Below are 26,825 nucleotides of genomic sequence, written 5' to 3' on the forward strand. Positions count from 1 at the left end.
TCCACCCATTTCCTCTATGCCTGCTCTAGGTAACCAGTCTCTTTAGTTTATGATTTATCTTTCCCTTATTTCTTATGCACAAATGAACAGCTAATATATGTTTTTCTTATACCCTTTCTTTATTACATAAACAGTAGCATACTGTAGATACTCTTTCATTTTGCTTTTTTCTTAACAGTGTATCCTAGAAATTGCCCCAAATCAGTTTATAGAGAGGTCTTTCTCACGTTTTTTTTCATAACTTCACAGTACTTCATTGTGTGGATGTATCATAATTTGCTCAGCCTCTCTCCTTTGTATGGTCATTTAGGTTGTTTAAAATACTTTGCTGTTACAAATAACACTGCAACCTGTGTGTATGTATTTTCTTATTGTTGGAAGTGTATCTTCAGGGTAGGCTCCTAGATGTGGTCAAAAGTTAAATGTATATGTGGTTTTGTCAGTTCTTGCCAAATTGTTTTATACCATGCAAATTATTTTTATGTAGTCAAATTTACCCGTCTTTTCTTTTTTTGCCTTTGGACTTTTAGTCATTAGTTTTAAAGTTTTTCCCTATGCTAAGGCTAAAGAAAACTCACCTACATGTTTTCTTCTAGAACTTGTATGGTTGCATTTTGATATTTAGCTCTCTTATCCATTTGTTATTCATTATGTGAGATATGGATCTAATTTTTTTTTTGAAATAGCACCAGTTGTCCCAGAGACATTTATTAAGAAGCTCATCATTTCTCCAGTGATTTAGGGTGCCACCTTTCTTATATCTCAACTTTTTATATGTACGTGCATTAATTTCTGACCCATTTTATTCCACTGGTATATTTATCTATATATGTGCCAGGACCACTATTTTAATTTAGAACGTTTATAGTATGTTTTAACCATCTTTTTCAGTGTTTTTCTGGCTGTTCTTACATGTTTATTTTGCTATATAAATTTTATTATCAACTTGTCTAACTCCATAAAATAGCTTATGGCATTTTTATTGGAAATGTAATGGGTTTATAAACTAGGAAGAACTGTAATCTTTTCTTTTTTCTTTTTTTGACTGCACTGTACTGTGCAGCATGTAGGATCTTAGTTCCCCGACCAGGGATGGAACCCTCGCCCCCTGCAGTGGGAGCTCAGAGGCTTAACCACTGGACCTCCAGGGAAGTCCCAAGAACTGTAATCTTTTAATGCTGAATCATCCTATCCAAAAACAGGGAATGTCTTTCCATTTGTTCATGTCTACTTTTGTGTCTTTCAGGAGTGTTTTTTTTAACTTTTTCCTGGTATGAGTTTTGTACATTTCTTGTTAAATTTATTCCTATGTAGTTAATCTTCTTTGCTGCTATTGTAAATGGAGTTTTGTCTACCATTGTGTCCCACTTATTGTTTGTGTATATGAAGGCTATTGATTTTGTATGTTAATTTTATATCCTTCCTTGTTACTGAATTTTTTATTAGTTTAGTTAGTTGTATCATTGATTTTTCTGGAGTTTATCAGGTATGCTATTATATCATCTGCAAATAGAGATAGTTTTTGTTTTTCTGTACTCATTCTTAAGCCTCTAACTGATTTGTCTAATTCAGTTGGCTAATACCTCTAGTACAGTGTTGAATAGTAGTGGTATTAGTGGATATCCTTGCCTTGTTCCTGATTTTAGTGGAAATGTCTCTACTGTTTCTCCACTAAATAAAATACAGGTTTTAGGACTAAGGTATGTGTGTGGGTGACTTTATCATAGAGATCTAGATATTTGGATGGAACATGGGAACAGAAATTAAGAAGAGATTTCTATGAAGGCTACTCTCTTACGTCCTTTCTAGGGCAGGGAGTTCCCTGGAGGTCCAGTGGTTGGGACTCTGTGCTTCCACTTCAGGGGGCACGGGTTCAATCCCTGGTCTGGGAACTAAGATCCCACATGCCGTGTGGCACAGCCAAAAAAAAAAAAAAAACCCACAAAACCAAAAACAACAAAAAAGACAAATTCTAGGGCAATAGCACAACACACTAAAAAGCTGGAATTCTTCATGTTTCAACTTGGGAATATCAGTGAGATATGCCATTATAGCAAGTCATTTGAATTTGTATAAATTGTCTTTATGTGTTATTGTGATCAAAAATAAAAATTTTATCCTTGTGTTTGTCTTGTAGTGTGTGCTGTTTTTATGGAGTTTAAAGATTAATCATCCCAAAACATTGTTTCTGCTTCGAGGAAATCATGAATGCAGGCATCTTACAGAATATTTCACCTTCAAACAGGAATGTAAGTATAATCACTCCTCCAGAACTTTTTTTTTTTTTTTTTTTTTTTTTTTTTTTTTGCGGTAGGCGGGCCTCTCACTGTTGTGGCCTCTCCCCTTGCAGAGCACAGGCTCCGGATGCGCAGGCTCAGCAGCCATGGCTCACGGGCCTAGCCGCTCTGCGGCATGTGGGATCTTCCCAGACCGGGGCACGAACCCGTGTCCCCTGCATCGGCAGGCGGACTCTCAACCACTGCGCCACCAGGGAAGCCCCAGAACTTTTTAAGTTATCCTTTAGCCAGTCCCAGCGAATTAAACACAAAGAAAGGAAACTAATGGACCTCAAATGCTTCCTGTTCTGTTTTTGTTTTTGTTTTGTTTTGTTTTCTGGTGAGAACCTAGATTCCACTTTTTAACACTTGTTTTGAAAATAACTTTTGAGTATCCCTCCGGGTCTATAAGTAATACATTTAGGATATTTGGAAAACGTTAAAAAGTCCAAAGATATTAATTGTCCACAATTACACCACTTAAAATTAATCACTATTATCTCACTATTTGGTATATAGTCTTCTATTCTTCTCTGTATACATAAAAACCTATCATGAAATAGTTCAGATATATCTATATCCATACAATCCTCCCTTGATTTCCCGGGAATTGGTTCCAGGACCCCCACAGATACCCACATCCGCAGATTCTCAAGTCCCTTATCTAAAATGGTGTAGTATTTCCATATAACCTTCATATATTCTCCTGTATACTTTAAGTCATCTCTAGATTATTCATAATACCTAATACAAATACTATGTAAATAGTTGTAAATACAATGTAAATGTTATGTAAATAGTTGCTGGCCCACTGCAAATTTAAGTTTTGCATGTTGGAACTTTCTGGAATTTTTTTTTCCCTCAAATATTTTAGTTCTGCAGTTGGTTGAATCCATGGATGCAGAACCTGTGGATATGGAGAGCCAACTGTATATATTTTTGCAATAAAGTTGGGCTCGGGCTTCCCTGGTGGCGCAGTGGTTGAGAGTCCGCCTGCCGATGCAGGGGACACGGGTTCGTGCCCCGGTCCTGGAGGATCCCACGTGCCGCGGAGCGGCTGGGCCCGTGGGCCATGGCCGCTGGGCCTGCGCGTCCGGAGCCTGTGCTCCGCAACGGGGGAGGCCGCAGCGGTGAGAGGCCCGCGTACCGCAGGAAAAAAAAAAAAAAAAAAAAAAAAGTTGGGCTCATAGTATATGTACTGTTTAATAAATTGCTCTTTTCATGTTATGTAATAGCATTTTTCCATTTTATTAAATACTTTTTAACATGACTTTATAATTTTAATGTTTTTAAAGTATTCCATCTTATGAATGTAATATCATGTGTGTGGCCAATTTAGTAGCAACTGTAGGGCATTTAGGTTGATTCCAACTATAAATAATACTGCAATAGTAAAAAAAAATTTATTATTAAAGGTAGAATTTTTTTGAAACTCAAAACATTACAAGCTGATTTAAAAAAACAAAAACAGGGAATTCCCTGGTGGTCCAGTGATTAGGATGCCGTGCTTCCACTTCCACTTCCACGAGGCCCAACTAAGATCCTGCAAAGCCTCAAGCCTTGAGGCGAAGCACAAACAAAAACAAAAACCTCACAGATTTCTTTGACCAGAATCTAGGTACTCACAATTGGCTCTAAGTAACATGCAGCATGATGGTGACTATATTGAGCTTGTTTGGGAGAACTTGCCTCTGGACATTTGCACCTATCATCTCTTGTTTCCCCAGGTGTCTATCTGCTTAGAAGACCTACATCCTTACTTCATTCGTGTCATAGCCTCAGAGATTTTCTTCCCTGGTTGCTTTTTCTAAATTAAAATCTCATCACTTTATTCTCATACCCTACTTTTTTTCCCCATAGTATCTATCAATACCTGAAATTTTTATATATCCTATATATATAAAATTTATATATTTTTAATATATTTATTTATTTACTGCCTTTCTCTCCCACCAGAATTTAAGCTGCATGACAGCAGGGACGTGTTTTGTTCTCTGTTGTCTTTCCAGAACACTTATCTAATAAGTCATAGTAGATGCTGAACAAATATTGGTTGAATTAAATTGTTGAATGAATGATCCTTTGTGATTTATATCTTTAGGATAGACTCTCAGAAAAGAATTACTAGGTGTCAGGGCATGAACATTTTAAAGACTTTTGGTACATACTCTAGCACTCAAAAAAATTATATATCAGTTTATACTACGTGGAATTTTTGTATTGTTATAGTGAAAGGGAAATATTGAAATAAAAAACAGAATTATACCTTTTTTGATTTCTAAAATGTTAGTATATTCTTTATAAAATAAGAAAGGTAAAATTATCTCTTGTCTAGCTCTAAAGTCTACCTCTTTCCCCCCATAATCCTGAATATATAAAAATGCTTTGGGACTTCCCTGGCGGTCGACTGGTTAAGACTGCACTTTCACTGCGAGGGGGCGAGGGTTCCTCCCCTGGTCAGGGAACTAAGATCCCACCTGCCATGTGGTGTGGCCAAAAAAAAAAACAAAAAACCTTTATTGTTCATATAATTGATATTTTGATCATGGATTTTACTTTGTGTCCTATTCAGATTTCTCTTCAGATTATCATCTTGGAGGAATATATTATATCTGAAGTTTTATTACCAAAAGAATATTCAAAGTTGAAAAAAACTTAAAAATTTGTTTTCAGAGACTCAGTTTATTCAGCTGCCACAAAATCCCTCTACTTACAATTTGAGAATGTTCCCAATGCTCATTTTAACTCTTGTTATCAGTAGCTTCCTACATTGAAGTTAGCAGTTGTGATGACAGCCTTTCTCCTAGTAATGCCTGAAAGGAAAGGTCTTTCTTATTGAAAGAAATTTTAGAGTGTGAACACTTAAAAACCCTGTGAGAGAAAAGTCAGCTACAAATGGGCAAGATATAGATCATTCCAGGCCTTGGAACTTATTGAAATAAACACTTTAAATCAGTAATTAACCAGGAAGTTAAAAAAAAATTAGATCTACTGTTGGTGAGTGTTTAAATTGGTGTAAGGTACTTGAAGAGTAATTTTGGAATATCCGTAAAAATTTCTGACCCAGCAGTTTGGCTTCTAGGAATTTATCATGCAGATTGTATCTTTTCTTTTTTTAATTTATTTATTTTTATTTTTATTTATTTTTGGCTGCTTTGGGTCTTTGTTGCTGCACGTGGGCTTTCTCTAGCTGCGGAGAACGGGGGCTACTCTTCGTTGTGGTGCACAGTCTTCTCATTGCGGTGGCTTCTCTTGTTGCGCAGCACGTGCTCTAGCTGTGCAGGCTTCAGTTGTGGCGCACTGGCTTAGTTGCTCTGCGGCATGTGGGATCTTCCTGGACCAGGGATCGAACCCGTGTCCCCTGCATTGGCAGGCGGATTCTTAACCGCTGCACCACCAGGGAAGCCCTGTATCTTTTTTTTTTAATACTGCATAACAAATTACCACAAATTTAGCTGCTTAAAACAGCACATTTGTTATCTCATAGTTACTGCAGGTCAGAAGTCCAGGCACAGTATGGCTAAATTTGCTGCTCAGGGTCTCACTGCGCCAAAATTAAAGTGTCATCAAGGGCTGTGTTCTCATTTGGAGCTTGGTGTCTTCCAAGCTCAGTAGTTGTTGGTGGTCCTTATTGACTGTAGGATTAAGGCCCCTAGTTTCCTGCTAGCTGTTGGCTAGAAACTGCCCTCAGTTTCTAGAGCCCAAATGCATCTCTCTGCCTTCCTCTTCTGTGATCAGCCAGCTGGAGAAAACCCTCTGCTTTTCAGAGGCTCACCTGATTAGGTCAGGCCCACCCAGGAGAATCTCCCTTTTGCCATAATGATACATAATCATGGGAGTCTCAGCATATTTCCAAGTTCCACCCACTCAGAGGGGCACAGATTATACAAAGGTATAGGTCATTGCAGGTCATTTTAGAATTCTGCCTACCACACTATATACTCAAAAAGATAAGAAGATATGGATGTATAAGGATGTTCATTATAGTGTTAATTGTAATAGCAAAAAAAAAAAAAGAATCTGAATGTCAATAAAGGACTGCTTAAATAAGGGATAATACATCTAAAAAATGGAATGCTAGGCAGCTGTTGTAAGATCAAGGTGGATCTAGATGTACTGATATGGAGAGCTGTTCAGATATATTGTTAGGTGAAGGAAGCCATTTGCAGAACACGTATAGTGTGATCTCCTTTGTAAATTAAAAATATATAAGGTGCAGAAGTAATTGGTAACAGTGATTACCTGTGGGAAGCTGGATCAGGAGGACTAGTACTTTTAATTTTTTATCTTCCCATAGAACTCCGTGAATTAGCGTTTCATCACCACTATGTAATACTATTATAACAATTTTTTAAACTGGTAACTTTCAAATTATCCGTTTAGGGCCCAAGCATTTAAAAGGCTTTTTAAAGCATCCCAGGTAATTCTGTAGCACACTGCTGGTTAAGAACACCTCTTCCAGAGGCTTGGAAAGTATCTACTGTTTGTCATTTGAGAACCACTTCATCAAATACTTTAAAAATTGTAAATATTTTGCATTGTTTTTCTAAGCCAAATATTAGGGTGGTCCTCATTACACCTCTGTTTCTTTACCTGGGAAAATTAAACAGTGCCTATCAAGCAGTTAACAAAGGCCCTGGAATGCTCAATATTTGGCAATAGATAAGTAATGAAGAAAAAGATGTGTATGGATGCCTCTGAATTAAGATTCATGTTTTTTTTGGTAACATTCTATCTAATTCTTCTCTTCCTCTGTTTTTTCAGAGTTCTTTTTTTGATTAGTATAATTGGTTCAGACTGTTTTCAGAAAATAGAACAATAGGTTTGGGAAACTTTTGAGTGTGTCATTTTGCACAGGATTTCTTATCTCAGGTTTTTCTTTGCTTTTCACATGCTTTAATTTAGTTAATTTAGTTAAACCACTAACTTTCTCTTATCTGCCAAGATACTCCTGTTTCATTCTAATGCTGCATCCGAAATGTTAATAAATCTTGGAATAAGCACACAAATTCAAGTACAATTTAAAATTTTGTTCCTGTATAAGGAAAGAGCATGTGTGCCACTTTGCATGAGTGTTTTTACTGATAAGCTGATCTTTCTTAAAGGGCCACAGTGACATTTAGAATCAGCACCTTATAATTACTGTTAAGTGATGCTTAGTTCCAAATTGTGCAGCTGCAATCTTGTTAATATTTCTAGGAGGGGCAGGTGGAGGCTTTTCTTTTCTTATATCATGTTTTGAAGTGCTTTATATTGCAGAGTTTTTTTGTTTTGTTTTGTTTTGTTTTGTTTTTGCAGTAGGCAGGCCTCTCACCACTGAGGCTTCTCCCGCTGCGGAGCACAGGCTCCGGACGCGCAGGCCCAGCAGCCATGGCTCACGGGCCCAGCCGCTCTGCGGCATGTGGGATATTCCCGGACCGGGACACGAACCCGTGTCCCGTGCATCGGCAGGCGGACTCCCAACCACTGCGCCACCAGGGAAGCCCCAGAGATTTTTTTTATTTCTTTCAAATCCAGAGATAATTTGAGTAGCAAAGTATAACAGTTAATTTTTGACATATCATTTATCTTTGTAAAAACATTTCTTTATTGTTATGTACTTGGAAAGCAAGAAACCTAGTGGTTTTATGATTCCATCTCATAGCTCTGGGTCCATATTTCTAAAGTAAATTAATTTCTTATTTCCAAGGGCCCCTTTTTTTGATGTGTAGTTAAACAGCTTACTGAAATTACAGGAGGTTCCAGAAACTCCTGTAATTTTGCTAATGAAAACAATATTGTTATGACAGGTTGATTTTTTTTTTTTGAAATAAACAAATGTTTGCCATTGTTCATTACTTATAGTAGCAAGAGATTGGTGTGGTTAGATTGTGGTATATCCATAAAGTGAAATATTATATAGATATTTAAAAAATAACAAAACTCTTCATATAACAATATGGCATGATCTCCAAAATATGTTAGTAAGTCCAAAAAACGGGAATTCACTGGCGGTGCAGTGGTTAGGACTCCGTGCTCTCACTGCCAGGTGCCTGGGTTCAATCCCTGATCTGGGAACTAAGATCCCTCATGCTGCACAGCGCAGCCAAAAAAGAAAAGTCCAAAAAGGGGCATCCCTGGTGGCGCAGTGGTTAAGAATCCACCTGCCAATGCAGGAGACACGGGTTCGAGCAGCGGAGCAACTAAGCCCGTGCGGCACAACTACTGAGCCTGTGCTCTTGAGCCCGAGAGCCACAACTACTGAGCCCGCGAGCCACAACTACTGAAGCCCGCACGCCTAGAACCCATGCTCTGCAACAGAAGCCACCACAATGAGAGAGGCCTGCACACTGCAACGAAGAGTAGCCCCCGCTTGCTACAACCAGAGAAAAGCCCACATGCAGCAACGAAGACTCAACGCAGCCAAAAGTAAAATAAATAAAACAAAATAAATAAATTTATATAAAAAAAAGAAGTCCAAAGAGCAAGCGAAACAGTGTACACATTCTACATTTATGTTAAAAAACAAAAGGATGTTGTGAAAATGGAATAAATATACATATCTGCATATGTATGCATAGAATATCTTTATAAAGACACCCAGGAAGCTAGTTGCCTGCAAAGAGGGGGAGGAGGCACTAATTCTGAACCTTTTTTTTTTGAACCTATTACCTTTGTTTTAAAAAAACAATGAAAGCAAATAAAAATTAAAACAAATATATAATCACTGTTTAGACCGGATCATGGTTTCCTACAAATAGTGCTGACTCTCAAAATTACTTTCAAAGAATATTGTTGAGAATTTTGTTTTGTTAATGTTATATTATTGATACTAGTTAGAACTTGTATCAGTGTGATCCTATGACTGAGGTGCATGTTTCCTTCATTATGGGATATATCTTACAATTTATCATGAAAATAAAACACTTGAGTCAGCTAATTTAACCTTTGGTAATTATATATTTGGCTCTTTAGATTCTCCTACTAAATATTTCATTTAAAAATAATGATTGGGAGGAGTATTGCATCATGTTAAGAGCATGAACAGGTTCTAGTTCTGCCACTTACTAGCTGCGGCTTTGGACAAGTGAGCCCAGTTTCCTCAGCTTTTTAATGAAGATAATGTACCTACTCCACAGGGTTTCAGTGAGGATAAAATAAGGTAATTTTATTGGTTAACCAACTTTGTGTCACACATTATTCAAAGCATTTTACATGTGTGAATTAATTTAATCCTCACAGCAACCTTGTAATGTAGGTGGGTATCATTATTAGGCCTATATTATAGATGAGGAAGTAAAGGCACAGAGAGTCAAGTAATTCGTCCAAAGTACTATTGCTAGTAAGTGGCGGAGCTGAGGTTCGAATCCAGGCAGTCAGGTTCCAGACTCCATTCCACTGTGTTGAACACTTAACTCACTGATGGCACAGGTACATTGTGAGCCTTCAACAGATTTCAATAATAAAGGTGATATAACAATAAATATTACTATACAAGAATTATATATCCATCCTAGAAAATACAGCTAAACTAAGTCATCTTCAATCTAACCCCTCAGAAAATAAAAAATGTTGGTATTTATATACATATTCATAAACTTTAAGAAAATTAAAATGGTAACATTCTGTAACCCATTGTGGTTGTGCGTTTTGTTTAATTTGATTTGTGACTTCCTGGCTTTTTTTTTGCGTTTTTTTTTTTTTTTTGTGGCACGTGGGCCTCTCACTGTTGTGGCCTCTCCCATTGCAGAGCACAGGCTCCGGACACGCCGGCTCAGCGGCCATGGCTCACGGGCCTAGCCGCTCCGTGGCATGTGGGATCTTCCTGGACTGGGACACCAGGGAAGCCCATTGTGACTTCCTGTTTTAATTTACAAAATGGGTTAAGACACTGTATTACTTTCTGTCTTTCTCCAGACTTGGTAGTCTTCTAGAAGTAGGCTAAGGAACTCTTTTGAGTCATTCTTTGGGTTGAAAGGCATCTTATTGATGTAACATGGTATTTGGAGCATGAATTAATAACTAATTAAAATCCCTGCCTATATGCAACCTTAGGACTCCTACAAAGGAATTCCTTATTGATGTTGGCAACAGGGGAAACTCTGGCTCCATGGATTTACAGGAGAAAATATCAATCACTGGCCACAAATGAAAGGGTTTTTTCCCTTGATTTTTTTTCCTTTAACACACTTTTTGGCCAGTGCTGGGTCTACTTCTGAGATAGCCAAACGTGTAGTGCTCAGATACAAAGCAGAATATAAGGATGTAATTGCAAGGAGATAAAAAGATGCAGAAGACATGGCTCTTATTAACTTGGATGTCATAATAGAGTTAGCATATATTGTGAAATAGGTGATCTTAACTGCCTTTGTGGTAATACAGAATGCTCTAAAAGTTTATAAAAGGAGCTCACAGCCTCCCTTAATGCCCTCAAATCCTGATCAGTATTGGCAATAGACAGTCTTCACCTTCAGGGATGAAGCACCTTAAGTGTGGTCCACTGGTTACACCTTCCCTTTAGGGATCTGCACTCTGGCCCAAATCTGGACACATCACCCTTCATATTATTCCTCAAAGCCTTGCCAAGACCAGGCTCTGATACTTGAACATGTCTTTTCTAAAAGCATGGAGATTACAAGAAGAAAATAAACACAGAAATAATTACCAACTAGATAATCTGACTCACTTGCTATAGTGTTGTTCTCTGGGCCCTGTAGGCTTTGTCTCATCTTCACAGCATCTTGGAAGAGAAGGAGCTCACAGTTCTGTAGGGCTGCCTGCCTGTATAACTTGTGGCCGTCTCCACCAGTATGCACCTCCTAGCATATTGGCTTTTTGAACCCAAGGCCAAAGAAGAAAACATTCCCTTTCTCTTTAAACTAAAGCCATCTGCCAACTATTATTTCATGACCTGTTCTTTTTAGATAATTGTGGAAGCCAACCCACTGTCTGCCCACTGGAGTGTTTTTTTGTTCTGTAGCCTCAAAATGACAACCACATCAGAATACAGTTCACTGAGATGAACATTTTTACATAAAATAAAATCAGGACATAATTTGCTTGAAGACCTTAAAAATCATGAGCAAAAATATTATTGACATCTTGTTGATGACGCCTAAAACTTCAGTTTCTATTTATATATCTTCAATACCACCAGGAAGTCTTTTTAGACCCCACAAAATATTCAGACTCACGAGAGACCATGGGGCATACATGGCATCCATCCTAGAAGAGTACAGTTCAGGAAGGTCAGCATCAGCCATCCCTTTTCCTGGAGTAGTTCTCATAGAAGTACATGCCACAGTCTGGAGCTTTTCTGCCTTTTGCCTCCCTTTCTCCCACCCTCTCCTAGTCACAGCTCAGGTGCAAGGAAACAGTATCCACGTTGGGCAGATTAGGGAGCCACCCTGGCTTAGAAGCCTCATGCACCACAAGTGCCAGTATCTCTTGTAAAAGCTTTATTGGCATAGCTTCCAGGGTCCCACGAGGGACATACCTTATGAGTCACCGCACTCAGAGAAGCCCAAAGCTATAGCTTCCGCCAGGTAATTGGGTAATTTTTACCATAAGAAATGTTGCCTAATAACACAGCTGATTACACTCACCTTATCAGGTTTCCAGGACAACAGAGCTAGAAAGTTAATCCAAGGTCACACTTGTAGAAAAAGAGGGAGATTTTGTTTGCCCTTTATCCACAACTTTTCAGAAACATCTTTACAAAGATGGTTGTGTTTTCAAATTTGCCTGTGACAAATGGCTTTGGAGTAGCTTCATAATCAACTGGCATATATCCTTTTTCATGTATGATAAATTTTAACTCTCTTCCTTTGTTTTTCCTTTTTTGATAGGTCGAATCAAATATTCTGAACAGGTGTATGATGCGTGTATGGAAACATTTGACTGTCTTCCTCTTGCTGCCCTCTTAAACCAGCAGTTTCTGTGTGTACATGGAGGAATGTCACCTGAAATTACTTGTTTAGATGACATTCGGAAAGTAAGTAATCTTTCATTAGTCTCATGGAGTAAATATGCTTTTAATTTTGTTTTTTATTACAGTCAACTAATATGTTTTTATTGCTAAAAATTTTTAAATACATATAATTAAAAGTAAGAAAATGGAAATCACCTGTGATCTTGTCATTGGGCAATTACTGTTAACATTTTCCTATATATCTTATTAGACATTATTTCCTACATAAAAAAATGTCTAATTTTTTAAAAATAAATTTATTTATTTTATTTATTTATTTTTGGCTGCATTGGGTCTTCGTTGCTGCGCGCAGGCTTTCTCCAGTTGCAGCAAGCGGGGGCCACTCCTCGTTGCAGTGCGCAGGCTTCTCATTGCGGTGGCTTCTCTTGTTGCGGAGCACAGGCTCTAGGCATGCAGGCTTCAGTAGTTGTGGCATGCGGGCTCAGTAGTTGTGGCTCACGGGCTCTAGAGTGCAGGCTCAGTAGTTATGGCTCACGGGCTTAGTTGCTCCCTGGCACATGGGATCTTCCTGGAGCAGGGTTTGAACCCGTGTCCCCTGCATTGGCAAGCGGATTCTTAACCACTGTTCCACCAGGGAAGCCCAGAAAATGTCTAATTTTTAACGAAGTCTGTGCTTTTACCAACTAGAAACATACTTTGAGTATAACCCTGAAACTTTAAATTATGTAGCAGTAAGGAAGGAAGAAAGCCAGGGTTCTAATCCCTGTACTGCCATTAATTGTGTAACCTTTACCAAGTCACTTAACCTCTTAGATTTTCTTCTCTGTAAAATGAGGACATTGAAATGGATGGTCTGAGGACTCTCCCAGCTCTGGAATTCATTGACTTTGACATTTCAGATGATAGAGTTTAATTGCTACACTTGCCTTAGTTGGTAATTATGATTTTCAGGATTGTGTATCTTCATGACTGAAAAAAGGTGATCAGTCTTTTTTCACTTATATTGTTCTACATCACCATCTTCTCTTCTGTACCTTGTATTCTCTTACCTCTCTTATATAGGTACAGAAACTAAAAAATTTTCTGTTTGTAAAACTGTTTTCTCTGAATTAGAGTTACTATCCTCAAGGTAAGAGGGTATGCCTGTATGCACAGCTTTTTCTGCTGCCGTGTTGTTATTAAATAAACAACATTTCTCTTTTACATAGTAAATCTTGAATTTTACAATTCTGAATCAATTGTATTAATAAAAACCTCCCCTTTTACTTAGTAGAGGTCCTCTTCTTGGCATTCAGTTATCCTAGTTACTTGTTTTCTCTTGGCTTTCATACGTTAACCAAAGCAGCAAGTGACTAAAGGCTTGAGTTAATAACTTATGTTGAAATGCCTCCACTGAATAGAATGGAAAGGATGAAAGCCTTTTGCAAAATAAAACTAGCATTCTTTAAAATAAAGAAATCTCCATTGGAATGAGATAAACAATGAACAGAACCATTGCAAAACCCTTCCTGCTCTCATGGTAACATTGGCTCACCTAGGCAATTGAAATAAACTTTACAGGGTCTTTCAAATAAATAGTATGTTTCTATAGTGATGGATTTCACATTCAAATTAAATGAGCACCGCTTTTAAGATTAGGATGTAAGGAGGTCCTTTTCTACTGTAGGGATAGGGATATTTATTAAAATTTAATACCAAAAACAAATAAAAACTGTATCTACATTTATTAAATGTTCATTTTCTTCCTGAAGGAAAATTCTTTAGGGGCTTACCGCCCACTCTCCTAATACATTCTTATGGGTGGAAAGGTGTTTTTTGACCCATACCATTTTCCAAAAGCTCTTTTGCTTTCATGATTTTTCTTCTTTTGGCTTTTACGTGTCTTCTAGTTAGACAGGTTTAAAGAACCTCCAGCCTTTGGGCCAGTGTGTGACCTGCTTTGGTCTGATCCCTCAGAGGATTATGGCAATGAAAAGACCTTGGAACACTATACCCACAACACGGTCCGAGGGTGCTCTTATTTTTACAGGTAAGCTAATCCTCAGTTAGAAAATTCGAAAAAGGAAATTGTAACATATTTTATCAAATTATTTTTAACTACATATTTTGTATCTTGAATTTGTGTAGCTCAGGGACTTCTATTTAATTTTTTGATTAACTGAAGGCAGAAAACTGTTTGTTTTGTTTTTTATATTTTACTAGGTATTATGCCCTAATAAGTGTAATATACTGAACACGACTGAATAGAACATCAGGCAGTGCTTAAATATTGTTGTCTGACTCTAAATGACCTAGATTATTTGTTCCCAAACATCATCTATTGACTTTTTTTAAAAATAAAGATTTCTTGGCTCTTCCCTCAGAGATTCTGATTCAGTAAGCCTGAGACAAGGGAATCCTGTTATTTTTTTTAAAAAGCTCTCCAGCTTTTGGAACCACTGATATTGGCAAAGATATAAAAAGAACAGGACATTGTGAACTAAGCCCAGGACATTTCCTGGAAGTTGGTTGTTGTCTTAAATCTCATATGTGAGCCTTAATTGTGCTTTGCCACTCCAAACTAGGGAGATTCAGGGAAGTTTGAAGCCTGAATTTTTTTAAAATCCCAATATTTTATTCTGATAAATAATACCTGTATTTAGTACCCTGAAAAATCTTTGATAATTGCCTAAGATAATGCATTCATTAAATGAAATCCTGCACACAAAAGGAAGCCTCAGTTTAGCCATAGTTTTAACATTCTTCTAAGTAAACTTTTTTCATTCCATTCTGCCAACTTTAGTAGCGACTAATATGATGAAGTCATTTAAATTTTACTTCTCTTTACATTGCTTAAAATAAAGAACATAAAACTCTTTTATTTTTAGCACATTATAAAATGGTACAATTTCTATGGCAGTGAGCTTGACAACATCTCTCAATTACAAATGGCCATGGCTTTTGTTCCAGAATTCCTACTTCTAAAATGTAATCCTGTGGCTATACAGTCAGTCCTCATTATTCACGAATTCTGATTTGCAAATTTGCCTACTTGCTAAGATTTATTTGTAACCCTGGAATCAATACTCACAGCACTTCCAGTCATTCACAGACATTCAAGTGTACAGAGCAACGGAAAATTTGAGACACCCTGTGCACGTTCCGGCTGAGGTTGAACGTGCAGCCACTCTGCCTCTTGTTTCAGCTCTCATACTGTAAGCAAGTATTCTTTTTGTGGTCTGTTTAGTGAAACATTTCCCACAGTTTTTGTTGGTGTTTTGCTGTTTAAAATGGCCCCAAGCATACTGCTGAAGTGCTATCTAGTGTTCCTATGTGCAAGAAGGCTGTGATGTGTTATATAAGCTCCATTCAGGAATGAGTTATGGCACTGTTGGCCATGAGTCGCATGTTAATGAATCAACAATATACATTAAGGTGACTTTACACAGAAACACACATAAAACAAGGTTATGTATTGATTAGTTGACGAAAACGTTGTGACCAGAGGCTCACAGAACTGTAACCCTGTATTTCCCCTAGGAGCAGTCGTTCAGTATTCACTAACTCAGTTTTTGCAGCAACTTTATAGAACAGAGCTACTGCAAATGATAGGAATCAACTGTACTTGAAAACGTGTAAAATGCATGTACAAGTTTTTCATTGTTGCATTATTTATGATGATGATTTTAAACAACCTAAACGTTCATTAGAAGACTAGTTAAATAAATGCTTGTACATCCAGACAGTGGAATGTACCAGACAATGCAATGAGGCTGTTTTTTAAAAATGAAAAAAAGAAAACAAATCCTTTATATACTGATTGGAATAATCACTAGTGTAAAGTGAAAAAGAAGACATAGTAAAAAGCTATGTGTACCATCTGATGACATTTCTAAAAGGGGGGCTGTGCATATGTGTGTGCATAATTGCTTGAAATTGAATATGGTATCTCTGAAAGGGCACTCAAAGAAACCAAGAACATTGGTTGCTTCAGGGTAGCTGGAAGATAGAGGTAAGATGGAGGGAGACATTTCACTGTATAACTTTTTATATCTTTTAATTTTATGCCATGTGAATGTGCAGCCTATTTTAAAACTTATTTTTTCTAATGAACATAATAAGAAACAAATATTAAACGTAAATTAAATAATTAACACTTGGATAATTCCAGGATAATTTTGTATTCTCCAGTTCTTCGTATCAAACATTTGCCATTCAGAAAGGTACTAGTGCTAAAAGAATACAATAGGAGAGATGCAAATATCATACCTTTCATTTGAATTAGTTTGGATATAGTATTTGTATTTACTCCTGAAATATTCCTGCATAATATCATCTTGATATTGATATTACCTGTGAAGCTATAAGTAGGTTCTTCTTTTTTTTTTTTTTTTTTGTGGTACGCGGGCCTCTCACTGCTGTGGCCTCTCCCGTTGCGGAGCACAGGCTCCGGACTCACAGGCTAAGCGGCCATGGCTCACGGGCCCAGCTGCTCCGCAGCATGTGGGATCCTCCCGCACCGGGGCACGAACCCGTGTCCCCTGCATCGGCAGGCGGACTCTCAACCACTGCGCCACCAGGGAAGCCCTATAAGTAGGTTCTTTAACTTTTCTAACCGTTTGACAGTTTGAAAATTGTGTGTTCAGTTTTTAGCACCTACTACACACACACACACACACACTGCTGTGATACTTTTTTTTATATCAAGATACCAAGAAAAGTTTTGGTGTTGTATTATTATTGTTGTGGGTTAAGAAAAAAAAAGGTGGGGGAGCTCTTCTGTCCTAGGGTTGTCTGTTATCTGTGTCCTTGATCTGGAATGAGGAATATCAGTGACATGGAAAAACAAGAGTGATGATTGCTAAGCTATTAATAAAAGTTCAGTGGTAATGAAAACCTATAATTTTGAAACAAATTCAACTCATTTCGTCTTGACTTTTCCCCTTTCTCCTATTAAAAAACAAGTGTTTTAATTCTGGATTTGTGTTTTCTATTTTCTTTTTCAGTTACCCTGCAGTTTGTGAATTTTTGCAGAACAATAATCTGTTATCAATAATCAGAGCCCATGAAGCCCAAGATGCTGGGTAAGTTACATTAAAACTGTACCATGACTTCCCTGGTGGTCCAGTGGTTAAGACTCCATGTTCCACTGCAGAGGGGCACGGGTTCAATCCCTGGTCAGGGAAGTAAGATCCTGCTTGTGGTGTGGTGTGGCCAAAAAAAACCAAAAACAAAACAACCAACTGTACCAAACAGCACTGCAGAGTTTTTGCCTTTAACATCAAGACAGACGGGCTGTCATTTCTCTTCCAGGTATCGAATGTACAGGAAGAGCCAAACGACAGGCTTTCCATCACTCATTACTATTTTCTCTGCCCCCAATTACCTAGATGTCTATAACAATAAAGGTAAAGGAAACCAGCAATATTTGAGTTTGAATTTGTGAGTGAATAAATGTGAGCTCTAGTTTAATATGTATGTGCATAGGTAATTTTCTGAATATATATAAATTTTAAATAAGAAAAAAATGGGTCTTAATTGAAACAAAGGCCAAGAAACTTAGAATTTAGGCTTCTGCTTGGTTTTCATCTCCTAAGGATTATTGGTCTCTTTGTGAGTATAAATAATGATTACAAAAATAGGTCTGATTTGTATGACTGAATCAAAATATAAGAATAAATTACTTCAGGTTCAGGTTAGAACAGTCAGCATAAATTATTGGTTTTGGTGAATTTAATTTATTTATAACAGTACTACCTCAATAAGATGTCACTGTTTAGTGTTTTAATGTCTGTCCGTTAAGCTGTTTTTGCTCTTAAGAAATGATACAGTTAGAATGAATACTCTACAAAAAGTCAGAAAAATCTTCATTTTAGTCCAAGCCCTGCCAGAAACTAATAGTGTGACTTTAGGTAAGTCATATAATCTTTCTTAACCTCAGTTTCCCATATAAAAAAGATAATTGGATATACACATGCCTTTTGATCCAGAAATTCTAAGACTTTTAGTCTATTTTAGTCATTTTTTTAAATTTAACTTTTTTAGTTCCTAGTTCATAAGTTTTGTATCAGGGCAGTGGTCTACTTAAAAACCTCCTCTGTAACTATTTTGTTGTATGACTATAAAATAATAGAACTTTTAAACAAACATGCCAGAACAAATATATCCAAGTGAGTATTGTCCCTTCAAGGTAGTTACCTTGGGAGGTTATACACTTATTCCAACAATGCTGCCCGTTGTTCAAACATTTTTGGAACTCCTCTTTTGGCATTGCCTTCAGAGTCTGCGACACATTCTTTTGATTATCCTCAATGATGGGAAATCTTCGTCCTTTGAGGGTGGATTTGATTTTTGGAACAGCCAAAAGTCATTCGGAGTCAAGACTGATGAATAAGGTGAGTGATCAAGCTAGACGATACCATTTGGGGTCAGGAACAAGGTATGATTATAAGGTAATGAGACTGGTTTTTCTTGTGTTGCTTATGAAATGGCTCTGGAGGCAATTCCAAAGGAGGAGTTCCAGAAACGTTTTGAGTGATGGCAGCATCTTTGGATTAAATATACGGTAAGGCAGCAAGGTATATTGATAAGAGCACCGAGCTAGGAGTCAGAAATCCTAGTCTAGTCCTGCTTCACTTTTAAATTCACAGTTAATGAGATACTTAACTTCTCTGAGCCTCAGTTTGTCCTTAAAATAACTGTGATATAGGCTTGTTGGAGATAAGTTGGAATAATCAAAATGAATATTAAAAGCATTGGTCAAACTATAAATTGCTCTACCTCTATAACATTCTACTGTTATTGTGCCTGGTGTGATTACAGCAAAGGACCACACTCATCTGATATATAAGGTCTGGTGTGTTTGTCGTTGGTGGTTTCTTAAGTCTCATTACTTTATAGTCATATCTTGTATATGCAGTTTGGGAGAGAAGTTTAAAAGAGGTCCACAACATATTTACTACTTCCTCTATTTCAGAGTAGACTATGAAATGACACATCTCATTTCAGTCTGTTTTGGAACAGTTATCTCTGAATGTCCTTAGTGACTTGCTGTCCATTTTAAAAAGACATTTCTTTGACTTAAATTCTCTTCCAGTCTTATATTTCCTTGCTACTCATCAATCTTTCCTGAGTCTTAGCTATCCTATAATACTCTGCTTCTCCCTAACTCCATTCTTTCTTATTTCCTTTTTCCTAATATTTCCAATACATTAGAGACTTAGTTTTTGTTCTCGATTCCTCCCTTATGAATGGTATGTGCCACTTATGTTGTCAAACTTCCTCAAGGACAGTGTCCCTAGTCCTCTTATCTATGATGAAGACTTTCCCCTCTTACTTCCTTTATTAACCTTACTATTAAAAGTGTGTCTATTGAGGGAATTCCCTGGCAGTCCAGTGGTTAGGACTCGGCGCTTTCACTGCCAGGGTCCCGGGTTCAATCCCTGGTTGGAGAACCAAGATCCTGCAAGCTGCACAGCATTGACCAAAAAAAAAAAAAAAAAAAAAGTGTCTATTGATTGCCCAGTGGATTTATCAGTGTGCTAATCTGAAACATGTCATCTAAATCAGCAGTCACTTTACTAGCTTACTAACTGCCAGTTCATTCTTTGCCATATTCTAATCTGGTCTTGTTCTTGATTATTCCTTTAGTAAACTGTTAAAGTCACAGTTGATTCTGAGTTTTTTGTTGGCTTTGACATAATTGGTAACATACTTTACCTTGAAACAATCTTATTTTCCTTGGTTGTTTCTTAACCTTTGGCCGGGGGGAGGGGGGCATGTGGCATCTAGAATAATCTCTGGTGGTGCTCAGTTATTCACCACACAAGTACCTCTTTTCTTGAAAAAGGCAACTCTATCCCCCTTTCCTTCTTCTCTTTCTTTTACTGTTGTTTTTCTTTCTTGTATATTCTTTAGACTTATTGGTACCAACAGGCATTTCTTAGCTCCACTGGTTACATGAAAGACCTTTAAGTCATGATTTTTAAACATCTCTATTTCTATTTTTGTGTCCACCTCCCACCTCTTTTTCTTGTGTAGATTGAGGGAGTTGTTGAATATTTACATATTCATCTAACCTAAGTAAAATACATATACTTGAAAATAATGGGACATGTACATTGTAACCAGCATTAGAAGCTTCTTAAAAGCTGAAAATCCTATTTTCATATATTTTCTTTATAATCTATGGTGTACATTTTAAACATCCAGTGACTTTAATTTTGAGAATACTAGGCTATCCTGCAATAAGCAAAGAGACAGGAATCAGGAGATGACCTATAACTGTCATTTCTAGAGAACTATTATACCCTATTCTATTTATGATCATAGTAAGAATGATTAAGAGAATAATGCAAGCCACATTGCATTGCTGGTGATGAAAACTAAGGGATTGGATTTTTTAAAGTTTTAAATATAAAGAAAATCAGTTTGGTACCAAAATATATATATGAACTGGTTAATCTTAAACATTTATAGAGTGTGAGCAACATACTAACTGTGTATAGGAGAGATGGGCATTTTTTTCTTCACATACTGTATGCAGAGATGATTTAATCTACTTTGAACCTTATTAAATTGCTCCAAGTTTACCATCTATCTGTATCCCCCACTATGAATTAATAACTACTAGTTATAAACTCCTAAAAAGTTTATAAAATCTTTGGCTCTGGCTAATGACTAGGAAAACAGGCTGTATTCATTTAGTGAGAAATGTTTGCCCTCAGAGGAAAGTTGTAATTGTAACCACTTGGCCTATAAAGGGAAATTATGATGAAATTTTTCTCATGTGGAATCTGAGATTTCTATAGATAGTTACTGTGCAAGACCCTTTGAAGTTTCAGAGCTTAGGTTCTTTTGTACTTTTATTATATATAAGAGCTCTTCAGGTAACTTTGTTTCTTGGGATAATTCTTAAAAGAATGAACTATATAAGTTTTATAAGATTTTTAAGATTTTCCATCTGTCTTGAATTTATAAATGGAAAGTAAGTTCTTGAATTCTGCGTAGTAGGTACACAGCTGTACAAAGTGTACCAGTTGCCATGTCATTTTCCTCTGTGCCAGACTTTCCTCCTTTTTCCTTTTTAGCTGCTGTGTTAAAATATGAAAACAATGTCATGAATATCAGGCAGTTTAACTGTTCTCCACACCCATACTGGCTTCCAAACTTTATGGATGTTTTCACGTGGTCTTTGCCTTTTGTTGGGGAAAAAGGTAAGAGAGCTAAGGCATCTGGACCATCAATTGTCCTAACTAGTGACTGAGCACGCTTATATTTGCACGAGTCCTCTGATGGTTCAGAAATGTTTTTCTTAAAGTTATCAGAAATGTTTTCTATTTTCATTGTTCTCTACAAAGATTTTTAAGTGACACTTAATTGGTTTTTAAATTGTAATTCTAGTTGATTATGCTTTTCTTATTCTAAATATCAATTTAAAATAGCTGTCGTCCTATAATCAAGATGTTAAAATAACATAAGTAACAATAAAATAACCATTCCTTCAGTGATTTCTGCAGCGATAAAGAGATTTAAATAGGAATTATTTTTCTTGGAATTTTATTTGTGCACCTATACAAATAAGCTATGCAAATATATAAGCCTGTTGTACATAGGCCTGGTGGCTTAACTTCTTTGTAAAATGGGAGGAAATCCTTTCATATGTATATCAGTGAAGAAAAGGCTCTGGCAGCAGTCTAATGAAATCAAGTAGTAGTTATGCAATGGAATCTTCAAAGACTCCATACTTTAACTGGAGCAAGTAATCTCCCCCAAATCTATATAAACTTGAAGGTCTGCATTTAATGCTGTTCCTTACAGCTACTCTGAATAGCAAAATGACAAATCATTTTTATCTATGTTTATTTAACATGTATGTTTATATATCCACATCATTTTAGAGAAAGTACCTTATTAATTATATAAATTTTGGGTTATTTTATCTTATCATCTAGTCACAGAGATGCTGGTTAACATTCTCAACATATGCTCTGATGATGAATTGATTTCCGATGATGAAATTGAAGGTAAACTTGCCTTTTCCTCCTTTGAATCAGAAACGAAGAAGTTTTGGTTTTGGTTTTAGTTTGTTGTGAATAATTTTCTTTGTCTAATTAAAAAAAGAATTCTGCTCATTGTAGAAAAATAAAATTTGAAAAATACAGGAAGCCATAAATAAGAAAAAAAAGTCACCCATAATCCTACCATCTCATAGATATCCACTGTTAACATCTTGATATAAATACGTTTTTGGTGTCTTTTTTCCCTCTTTTTTCTTTTAAACAAAAATGAAGTCATGTGATAGTTTCACAAACATTTCCTGGGTTTTTTGTAGACTACTTTTTAATGGTTACATAGTTATCCACGTCAGTCATTCTTTCTTTTATCCAATCCCCTGATGTTGGATGTTGGATTTTTTCCAAATTTTCTTTTAAAACCCCACAGTTTTGAAAATTTTTATAGATAGATCTTTGCCTGTTCTGTTCAACAACCAATGCTTATTATATGCCTTATATGTGCCAACAATTGTATAGGTCCTAAGCTCTCAAAAAGCTTATATTCTGGTGGTGGGAAAACAAACAAACAATGCATATGAGTCAAATATTGATATGTGGTATGAAAGAAAGGAAAACAATACTAGGAAATGAAAATTAACACTTTCTTGATTATTTCCATACGATAAATTTCTAGAAATTGAAAATTTGTGTCAATTAGTACTTACAGTTTTAAATTGGATACAGATGACCTAGAAAAGCTTTATAGTTTACAGTTTACAGTTTACATTTTGTGTATGTGATACATAGTTCACAGTGTTCTCTCCAATACTATTTATTATAATTTTTATAGTCTGCTGTTTTTTTTAACTTAAATATTTATTTTTATGATGACTAATGAAGTTTTTTTCTTGTATTTATTGACCACCTTTATTTCTTTTTATGAGTTGTCAATTCATTTATTTTGCCCACTTTTCTATGTTATGTGCATGTTTGTTTGTTTTTCTTCTTATTGGCCTGTGAGCGATATTTATATAGTTACATTTTGTTGTATACATAGCCAAATATTTTTTCCCTAATATGTTTCAGGAGGTTTGATTTTAAAGATAGGTCCTAAGTTATCTGAGAATGCAGAAGATTCTGGAGAGATGGTAGCACCTTAGCACAAACCTCTGACCGTCTCATTCTCCCCAAGCTTATGCTAAGGTGATTCACTCAGCTGTTAGGATGAGCTATGTACATAGTGGAGAAAGCCTAGCTTACTTTGAGAATATAGATGAGAGTCCTATACATACTTATGCTTCAGATTCCACATTGAAGTTGCAGAGCAGATGGAGCATAGCTTGTGTTTACCTTTATGAATGGGATAGTAGATCACTGCAGGGAACCAGGTCTTGAGAAAATAGTGCAGCCAAGTGAAAATTAAAACAAAGAACTTAAGTTAGGAAAGGATGAAATATGTAAGAAATACATCTAGTAAATTTTATATTTAAATCTAAGTGGAAATGGAAATTATTGTGAACTCTATTGTATGTATTAACTCTATTGTGTGTATGTATCCTTGATTATCATAAGGACATGCTTACTAAATTATGCCCAAATATATTTATTTGGATATATTTATTGAGGTATCATCTGTAGTAGCAAAAGAGTCAAACAGTCTAAATATCCCTCAGTGGAGAGCTGGGTAAATCAGTCACGCTATATCCATATGATAGATTCTCCACATGGAATATTATTTCCCTTCTGTAAGCCTCCTTTCTTCTCCCCTTCTCTTCTAGTTAGTTCCTATTCAGCTTATCGTTACTTCGTCATGGAAGATATTTCTGATCTCCCTGACTAGAACCAACACCCCTGTCATGCTCTCATATCAATGGTGCTAACTTCTTAGCATTTGATAGAGTTGCGATTTTACATTTATTTATACTGTTACAGGATTAATATGTTAATGTATTTACTAAGTGACTTAATACTGTTAAGTCATTCAACAGTAAATTCCCTGAGTGCTGGGACAAAATTCGTTCTTGCTTACCATTATCACCTTAAAGCCAAGTATAGTGCAGTGAGCATAGTAGGTAAATATTTGTGGCATGAAGTACAACTATTAAAAAAATAAAAGAATGGCGTAGAGCTGTTGGTGCTGATATGGAAAGTGTATTAGATGTTAAGTACAAAAGTAAATGGATAGAATCCTCTTACTCCCATTTTTTACAAGGTATGTGGGTGTAAGCTGATACAGGATTTTAAAACTTTTTGTCTGAAAGGAAATGAAGAATAACCTTTAGGTTAAGCTGGTGAATTGAACACACTTCTAATTCCATTCCTTCCTGAAACCACACTAAAACTACAGTACAATTTTGGTTTTATCTAAGTGATATAAACTAAGGATTTTCACTTTAGTAATGCCAGACAGATAGTTTAAATCAATCCTGGCTCTTAAGACAACTAGAAAAGGTAGACAAAATATTTTAAAAAGTTGCTTCAAAGGCACTCAGAAAGCTAAGAATGTAATAAAGAATTACCAAGTAGAGATCTGGAAAAAGGCATAAATCCAGAGAGGTAAGACATTTGGTTAGGTATGGGACCAATTTCCTCCTAAAGGCATTCATGAATATCAAAAGAGGGGGCTGAGAGGTTGACCAGACCTCTTGATAGAAGCTAAAAAAAGTTGGGGTTCAAAGATGAATTGAGTGCTGGTAAGCTTCTGCTCATTGGTTTGGGACCCCCAAAGGTTGCATCTATGTAAGAGTAAGGGTGAACTGGAAATAGAATGCCCTGGAAGGGACTACAGCCTGTCTTCAAGTCATTGCAGTCTCTGAAATTTAAATAAGGTAGTCCCAAACATCTGGCAGAAGCAAACCGCTTTAGACTAAGGTAGCATTACGTAGAACTTTAAACTACTGCAAACTGTCTTTCAAATATAATACATGGCTCACAACCAAAAATAACTAGGCATGTGAGGAGACATAATGAAATGAATGAGAACCAGCAGAAAGAGCAAAAAATAAAAACAGACCCTCAGGTTCTCCAGACACTGGCTTTATCAGACCAAGCTTTAAAATAACTATTCTAAAAAATAAAACAATGCTAACTGTTCAAGAACATAAAAGACTAGATTAAAAATTTTGGCAGAGGACTGTGAATTATAAAAAGGGATGAGCAGAGTTAATAAAGCACAAAAAGAAAATTCTAGGAATGAAAAATAAAAAACACAACAGATGAATTAACAGCAGATTCAATAAAGCTAAACAAAGAATAAATGAACTAGAATATAGGTCAGAAGAAACAACCTAGAATAAATCACAAAGAGAAAAAATAAAATACCCCAAAAAGTATAAGTGACATGGAGTATACAGTGAATTGGTACCACCTGTGTGTTTGGAATCCTAGAGAAGAGAGAGAGAATGGGGTAGAACCAGTATTTGAAGAGATAATGGATTGAAATTTTTCTAAAACTGACAAGTTAAGCCACAGATTGAAGAAGTCCCCCAAACCAAAGCAGAATGAATACAAAGAAAACAATATCTAAGCACATCATAGTAAAAGTGCTTCAGGTGAAAGACAAAGAAAAAAATCTTAAAGCAGCCAGGAAAAAAAAATCGATTACTTTCAAAAGAGAACAATTAAACTGACAGTAGATTCTCAATGGAAACAATGGAAGCAGGAAACCATGGAATGACATATTCAAAGCACTGAAAGATAATAATTGGTACATCTAGAATTCTATACCTAGCAGAAATACCCTTCAAAAATGGAGAAGAAATAAGCATTTTTCAGCTATTCCTCCCTTTAAAAAAGGTATGAAGAGAATTACCAGGAGACCCACACTAAATGAAATTCTAAAGAATATTATTCAAACAGAAGGAAAATACCAGATGGAAGCTTGGAGAGTCAGGAAGAAATAAAGAGTACAAATAGTAGAAAATATGTGGGTAAATCAAGTGAATTTAGACCTTATTAAACAATAATAATTTTTGTTGGATTTAAAAGACAATTAAAATATATGACAATAATAGTCGGCAGTGGGATAGAGTTAAAGTGTGTGAGGATGCTGTAGTATCTGGGGAGAGGAGAAAAGTACCTGTTAACATTATACTTTGATAAGTAAGAGATGTATGGTATAAGAGTAATTTTCAAGAAAGGAGGGCTTTTTAAAAAGTATGTACCCTTTGGGCTTCCCTGGTGGCGCAGTGGTTGAGAGTCCGCCTGCCGAAGCAGGGGACATGGGTTCATGCCCTGGTCCGGTAAGATCCCACATGCCGCGGAGTGGCTGGGCCCGTGAGCCATGGCCGCTGAGCCTGTGCGTCCGGAGCCTGTGCTCCGCAATAGGAGAGGCCACAACAGTGGGAGGCCCGCGTACCACACACACACAAAAAACAAAACTATGTACCCTTTAAGTTATAGAAAAAATGGCATGATAAAAAAAAATAACCTAGAAGGCAAGAAAGGCGGGAAGGTACCTATAACACTAGGACAAATAGAATAAATTATGTTGATAAATTTATCAGCAACTTCATTAAATGTAAATGAATAAAAGACAGATTGTCAGGTAAGATTTTTTAGAAAACATTTTATCATGGTTTATAAGAGACAGATCTAAAACATAAAGATACAGAAAATTTGAAAGTAAAAGGAGAATAAATGTATAGTCCAAATACTAACCAAAGA

At 36.4% G+C, this 26,825-nt stretch overlaps 1 protein-coding gene across 2 annotated transcripts in view; it reads left to right on the plus strand.

The window, feature by feature from the left end:
- PPP3CC (protein phosphatase 3 catalytic subunit gamma) overlaps nt 1-26,825 on the plus strand; it is an 89,542-nt gene that overhangs the window by 46,066 nt on the left and 16,651 nt on the right. For both annotated transcript variants that reach the window (XM_081236245.1, XM_081236246.1), the window contains exons 4-10: nt 2,138-2,249; nt 12,104-12,249; nt 14,076-14,215; nt 17,172-17,249; nt 17,479-17,573; nt 21,255-21,380; nt 22,119-22,190. In XM_081236245.1, coding sequence (XP_081092371.1) covers nt 2,138-2,249; nt 12,104-12,249; nt 14,076-14,215; nt 17,172-17,249; nt 17,479-17,573; nt 21,255-21,380; nt 22,119-22,190 — 769 coding nt within the window. The remainder of the gene's footprint in view (nt 1-2,137; nt 2,250-12,103; nt 12,250-14,075; nt 14,216-17,171; nt 17,250-17,478; nt 17,574-21,254; nt 21,381-22,118; nt 22,191-26,825) is intronic.

The sequence above is a fragment of the Mesoplodon bidens genome (genome assembly GCF_964165515.1).
Source record: "Mesoplodon bidens genome assembly, chromosome: 6".
NCBI lineage: Eukaryota > Metazoa > Chordata > Mammalia > Artiodactyla > Ziphiidae > Mesoplodon > Mesoplodon bidens.